Source organism: Peromyscus californicus, unplaced genomic scaffold (genome assembly GCF_007827085.1).
Source record: "Peromyscus californicus insignis strain IS unplaced genomic scaffold, ASM782708v3 Scaffold_20__1_contigs__length_68692818, whole genome shotgun sequence".
NCBI lineage: Eukaryota > Metazoa > Chordata > Mammalia > Rodentia > Cricetidae > Peromyscus > Peromyscus californicus.
In genome coordinates this window covers 66,424,022-66,430,661 of record NW_026294503.1, presented here as the reverse complement: position 1 = coordinate 66,430,661, position 6,640 = coordinate 66,424,022, and the positions used below count along the sequence as shown (strand labels likewise).

Here is a 6,640-nt window from a genome sequence, read left to right as displayed (position 1 = left end):
TGTTATATTTAAGTTATTTTATGTATAGGACTAGTTTTGTGAATGTAAGTAACATAGGTGTATGTGGTGCCCGCAGGGGTCAGAAGAAAACATAGGATACCTTAGAACTGGAGTTATGGATGGTTGTGATCGACCATGTGGATGTTGGGAGCTAAAGTCAGGTCCTCAGCAAGAGCAACAAGTGTTATTCACCAGTGAGCCATCTCTACAGTGTCTTGAATTATTTTTAATGTAAATATATATACATATATATAAAGACATGTGGTTATTTTATACATATACACAAAACAGCCTATCTTTAGATATCATATTGAATTAATTACTGAAGAAATCATATGTTTTGAGATCTGCTTTCAAATATTGTATTGTTGGTGAGTGAACTGATTGGAAACATGGTGAATAAATAAGGCTGGCTGTGAGCTGTTTGTTGTAAACAGGTGACAGGTGTGTGGGACAACATGTGGTTGACTTCTCTATCTGTTTGAGATGGGATCTAAAGGAAAACAGGTCACCGTTCACATTCCTAATCCCTGAAGGTCAGTGACAGCCTCTCTGTTGGCATAAGAGGACAGTTGGTCTCTAGGATGTCCGTGGGAGAGAGGGGCAGGCAGGGAGCAGAGGGATCTCAGCACATTCATCAGGACCTGCAGAACCTCTGAGTGGGTGACTAAGTGAGATACAGTGAATAAACAGCTGATTTACGGTCTGAGATCAAGTTAAAATGAGAAGTAGGAGCATTTCCCCTGAATAAAGGAAGACAAACCACAACCTCAATATTAAATAACGTTTCTGAAGAATCTAGGTGTGAGCTCACTGAGTATAAACCCTGCCCTTCCCATGCTGTAAACCCACCTTCAGGACCAAGCCTAGCCCATCTATACTATATATAAGCAACTGCCCATAGCCTACCACGCTCATCTGCTCAGCTGTGCGCTGCAGTCTCTCCACTTCACAGACTTCTCATCTCCAGGAACCATGTCTACCAAAACCACCATCAGGAGTCAAACCAGCCACCGAGGCTTCAGTGTCGGCTCAGCTAGAGTCCCTGGGCTCAAACACTCTGGTTTCAGCAGTGTGTCTGTGTGCCGCTCCCGAGGCAGCGGTTGCTCTGGGGCCATGTGTGGAGGAGCTGGCTTTGGCAGCAGGAGCCTCCTCTATGATGTGAGGAGTTCCAAGAGGATCTCCATTGGAGGAGTTGGTAGTGGCTTTGGATTCAGTGGTGGAGTTGGCTTTGGTGGTGGCTATGGGGGCACTGGATTCCCTGTGTGTCCCCCTGGAGGCATCCAAAAGGTCACCATCAACCAGAGCCTCCTCACCCCTCTGAACCTGCAAATCGACCCCACCATCCAGAGGGTGAGGACTGAGGAGCGTGAGCAGATCAAGACCCTCAACAACAAGTTTGCCTCCTTCATCGACAAGGTGAGATGTGGTTCTTTCTAGAGCAGTCTACACAGGAGTAGACTCCAGTGAGTGCCAAAGGCAGAGGTCTCAGAGGGAAGATACTTTAGGCTTTGCTTAAACACAGTCATTGTTTCTGGTTGACTCTGTCCTGGCTTGGTGCTCCTCTTTAGGTAGACTGGAAGCTGGCAATCAGGGTCAGAGTTCCTCTCCTCCAGAGGTTGCCCCATAAGGGTGTCTGATTCCAGTGGGCTGATATGAGCTCTGACCTCCCATCACAGAGGATTCTACTGAAGCAGAAGCCTCTATAGGACAGTTTGGGAGCCATCCTAGCCACATTAAACAAACCATACTCTAGGGAGCCACTGCTAGGCTGCCTGTGCCCTGCCTGAGAGCTCTGCCTTCATTACAGGGATGATGTTGGGAGCTTCTCTCTGGTTGTCCCTATAGACTCAATGCCAGGGAGTACACTGAAGAGGTCTAGGCAGACAGCCTGAATCAGGAGTCATGCTAGTGAAGGGGTCATAGAAGAATGAATCTCAAACTTCTCACACTTGACCCCTCTAGGTGAGGTTTCTGGAGCAACAGAACAAAGTCCTGGACACCAAGTGGACCCTGCTGCAGAAGCAGGACACCAAGACTATGAGGCAGAACCTGGAGCCATTGTTTGAACAGTACATTAGCAACCTCAGGAGGCAGCTGGACAGCATCATTGGAGAGAGGGGCCGCCTGGACTCAGAGCTGAGGAGCATGCAGGATACAGTGGAGGACAACAAGAACAAGTGAGTTAACAAAAGAAGAACTCAAGTTGCCAGAGTTCATGTTAATGAAGGCCCAAATCTAGACCCGGACTCCATGAATTAAGAAAACTTAGTCATAATGATAAAATGACAATTTATTACCAAAGAGCAAGAGAATAAGACCCTGGAGGGTTGTAGGAGGCTAGGGGAGAGAAAAGGAATGATATTCAACAACAACAAATTCATATTTGGCATGATTTGGATATATTGCATTTTTAGAAGTTGGGGTAGGGCCAAGGGGCTGCCTGTGATGCCATCTACCCACCCACTACAATGTGTGGAAACCTGCCTCTTGTAGATATGAAGATGAAATCAACAAGCGCACAGCAGCAGAGAATGAATTCGTGACCCTGAAGAAGGTGAGCTGACTAAGTCACAGGGATGGTTCCTCTGCTGATGGAGGAAAATGCTTTGCAAGTCTGGTCCATTGCAGAGAATGGTTGCCAGGGAGATGAGGGAAAACAAGCTGGGCAAGGGAGTTAACCAGATTCCATGTTGTGGACTCTTCTCAGGATGTAGATGCTGCCTACATGAATAAGGTTGAACTGCAAGCCAAGACAGACAGTCTGACAGATGAGATCAACTTCCTGAGAGCTCTCTATGATGCAGTAAGTCAAGTCTGTGTGTGTGTCTCTCTCTGCATCTCTGTCTCTCTCTGTCTCTGTCTCTCTGTCTCTCTATCTGTCTCTCTCTGTCTCTGTCTCTGTCTCTCTCTCTCTCTCTGTCTCTCTCTGTATGTGTGTGTGTTTGTCTCTCCCTCTATTTTTCTCCCTCTTCTAATCTGTCCCCATTCCCTTTATTTTCTCCTGTACAAACTGAGAGTGGGGCGTTGGGAACATCTGTAATCCTCACTTCCATAGCTGATGTTGCCTCTTTCTGTTCTGTAGGAACTGTCTCAGATGCAAACTCACATCTCAGACACCTCTGTGGTCCTCTCCATGGACAACAACCGTAGCCTGGACCTGGACAGCATCATTGCTGAGGTCAAGGCCCAATATGAGGAGACTGCTCAGAGGAGCCGGGCAGAGGCTGAATCTTGGTACCAGACAAAAGTGAGTATTGAGTTGGAAGCTTATGAAGAATAAGGGACCCAGAATGTGTTCCATAAGTATCTGATGTCATTAGAGGTATCTATCTTTTAAGAAGAACCTGGATCCTGTAATGACAAATGGACCTTGTACTTGTGTTACAGAGTTATGTTATAGTCCAAGGATCAAGAGAACCCAGAGGTAGATGGAAAGTTGCCATAAATGGTGTCCATGCTCTCTTTGCTCGAGATTACACAGAACATTTTCAGTCCCCAAGAGAACTATGTCGCCCATGTTCTTCTACAGGTTCTCTTGAGGGAAAGCCATTACACCAATGATACTGCATGCCACTGAAGTGTGAATTTGCCTTTGCATGTAAAACTCACGTAAATGCTCTCTCTTCAACTGACCTTCAGTACGAGGAACTGCAGGTCACAGCCGGCAGACACGGGGATGACCTGCGCAACACCAAGCAGGAGATCACTGAGATCAACCGCATGATCCAGAGGCTGAGATCTGAAATCGACCACGTCAAGAAGCAGGTAGGATAGACAGAAAAATTCAGAGGTTGCTGTCCATTATTTCTGGTCTTCTAGATTCTTACTCACTAGGAACAAAGATCTTGGGCTCACCCTCTCAAGAGAACCACACTTCAAGTTAGTTTTTATTGCACTCTTTCCCCAGTGTGCCAACTTGCAGGCTGCTGTTACTGATGATGAGCAGCATGGGCAGACAGCCCTCAAGGATGCCAGGGGCAAGCTGGAAGGGCTGAAGGATGCCCTGCAGAAGGCCAAACAGGACATGGCCAGGCTGCTGAAGGAGTACCAGGAGCTCATGAATGTCAAGCTGGGCCTTGATATGGAGATCGCCACCTACAGGAAGCTGCTGGAAGGAGAGGAGTGCAGGTGAGTATTCACCCCTCCTCCAGCCCCTGAGGACACCTCCATGATGCCAGGCACTGAGCACAAGATGAGGGAGCACTAGCTGTGGTCACAATCGCTCCATTCAGGAACCCTCTGCTGGGGATTCTCCGTGAACTGTCGCCAGACTGAGGGTTCCCACAGGGACTGAGGTGATGGCTCCCTGGTTCTCACCTGCTCTGTTCCTCTTCTAGGCTGAATGGTGAAGGCGTTGGACCAGTCAACATCTGTAAGTACTCTGCTGCCCACCTCCCCTTGTCCTGCCTTGTGCCTGGTTCACTGGACAGAGTGGCTCACGGTGTCCCTTGTACCTTCCCTCCTCCACAGCTGTGGTGCAGTCCACCATGTCCAGAGGCTATGGCAGTGCAGGTGGTGCCAGCAGCAGCCTGGGCCTGGGAGGAGGCAGCAGCTACTCCTACAGCAGCAGCCATGGCCTTGGAGGTGGCTTCAGCTCTGGCAGTGGCAGAGGCATCAGCGGTGGCCTCAGCTCCTCTGGTGGCAGCTCTTCCACCATCAAGTACACTAGCACCTCCTCCAGCAGGAAGAGCTACAGGCACTGAAGTCCCTGCCACCAGAGCTGGTCCCTGATCCCCAGACCCCTGGCTGCAGAGCCCTGTGCTCAGAGGCTGTCCCTGCTGGCCTCCCACCTCTGCTCTCTGGTTTGAGCTGAGGAGGCTGAGACCTTGCTGCTCCTCTGTCCCTGCTGGTTCCCCATGCCTCATCTTCTGATTGTCATCCTCTGACTTCACATCACAGTTCACTCACATTTGATGCTTCAAGTTGTATTTAGGTTTCCAGGCTCCTGCCTCCCTGTATCTGTCGCCGACGATACTTGTGAAATGGTTTCCCTGTCCCTTTCCTTCTGGAAATCATTGTCTAGGTCCTACTCAACATAATGGGAGCTTCTCTTTAGTTTCCTGTTGCCCTAGAAATGCCCAGCTTCAATGTCATGAAGCTCCCTGGCAGTAACTTGATAGCCTAAGGCAACAGTCCTGTGATGTATGGAGTCTGTGCTCACGTGACCTCTCCTCTGCTCTTTGCTTCCTTGAAATTGCCAAATAAAGCAGGTTTATAACATAATGACTTCCTCCAAGTGTATTTTTTGTCGCAAATTGTTTTATATAGAAAGTCTGCAACTGAGAAAGATAAGGCCCTTTTAGGGTATTCCTACTGCTCACATTCCAAGCTCTGTATGTCTTTATCATAAATATATATATTTCAAATTTAAGGTTATGTTTAATTTTAATACATTTAAATTAAAATATAATTACACCAAGTTCCCTCTTTATTTTCCACTTCCTTTTAGCTACCCTTACTCCAAATCCTCACATGGGCCTCCATTTTCAAATTCATAGCCTTTCTTCAGAGCCTATATTTCCTCATCATCATATGATAATTTTAACACATCTGTTCCCCCATGTGTTTCACTCCCCTTCTTTAGAGAGAGTCAACAAATGTGAGTTGAGTGTTCCTTCCCATGTGAATTGTCTTCCTGTCAGTGAGAACAATAATCTGGCAGACTGTTAGTGTACACTTGTTTTTAACAGCCCTTATCAGGAGTAAGTGGTGAGGTCTCCCTGATGTGATCACTGGCACCTCTTCCCCTCTGTACACACTCAGCCAAAGCATTCAGGTGGAGAAACACATCCTTGCACCACCATCGCCAGAGCCTTTTGACAAGAGAATAAGGCATTTGTTTTAGAACTACAGCTGTTCATGAGCAAGAAGCTTGCATGACAGTTAGGGACCAGTCAATTAACGTTGCTTCTTCTGAACTGGAACTGTATTTCTGGAAATGCGCCCTGAAGAAACAGCATAAACACAGCATGGTATTCAGACATGCCAATGATCTCACCTACAACACCTACAACTGGGGAATACTAGGGACATTGGAGCTAGTCAAATTAAGGAAGCCAAGAATCCGGAAGCAAATCCTGAATTTCTCATTTTGGGACAGGTAAAGGCTTAATGAGAATATCTCCCTCCTTCTCATACCTTTAACCATTCTGTTGGATATTCCAAGAACCTGGGTTTCTATGTGGCTCACAGCTCACAACCTTCTGGTAACTCTATCTAGAGGATCTGACCAACTCTTCTGCCTTCAGGGGAATCAGGCACACAAGAGATTCACAGACATTCATTTAGGCAAAACACCAGGACACGTTTTATTAAGTTATTAGGAGAAGAAGGATTATGGGATAATGATAAGTTCTGTTAAACTATTGAAGAACTATGACCTACATAAAACAAGAGTTAAATACATTTACAAATGTGAATAATCAAAATATTTTAAAAAATACTAACAAGAGTATAGGAAAACCAATAATTTCTGTTATATTTAAGTTATTTTATGTATAAGACTAGATTTGTGAATGTAAGTATGTGTAACGTGTGTGTGTGTGGTGTTCTCAGAGGTCAGAAGAAGAAATGGGATTCCCTAGAACTGGAGTTATGGATGGTTGTCATCAACCATGTGGGTATTGGGAGCTAAAGT

At 46.5% G+C, this 6,640-nt stretch overlaps 1 protein-coding gene across 2 annotated transcripts; it reads left to right on the top strand.

Annotated features, from left to right (window-relative positions):
• The first annotated feature begins 975 nt into the window (after nucleotides 1-975).
• On the top strand, nucleotides 976-5,027 carry LOC128116359 (keratin, type II cytoskeletal 6A-like). 2 transcript variants are annotated; one of them, XM_052747536.1, is made up of 9 exons: nucleotides 976-1,419; nucleotides 1,966-2,180; nucleotides 2,497-2,557; nucleotides 2,711-2,806; nucleotides 3,086-3,250; nucleotides 3,643-3,768; nucleotides 3,911-4,131; nucleotides 4,341-4,375; nucleotides 4,474-5,027. In XM_052747536.1, the coding sequence occupies exons 1-9, from the start codon at nucleotides 976-978 to the stop codon at nucleotides 4,704-4,706; spliced, it is 1,596 nt and encodes a 531-aa protein (XP_052603496.1). In that variant the 3' UTR covers nucleotides 4,707-5,027. The 2 variants fall into 2 exon arrangements, with proteins under 2 accessions (XP_052603496.1, XP_052603495.1); XM_052747535.1 differs by having other exon boundaries at nucleotides 4,341-4,420.
• Nucleotides 5,028-6,640: the final 1,613 nt, after the last annotated feature.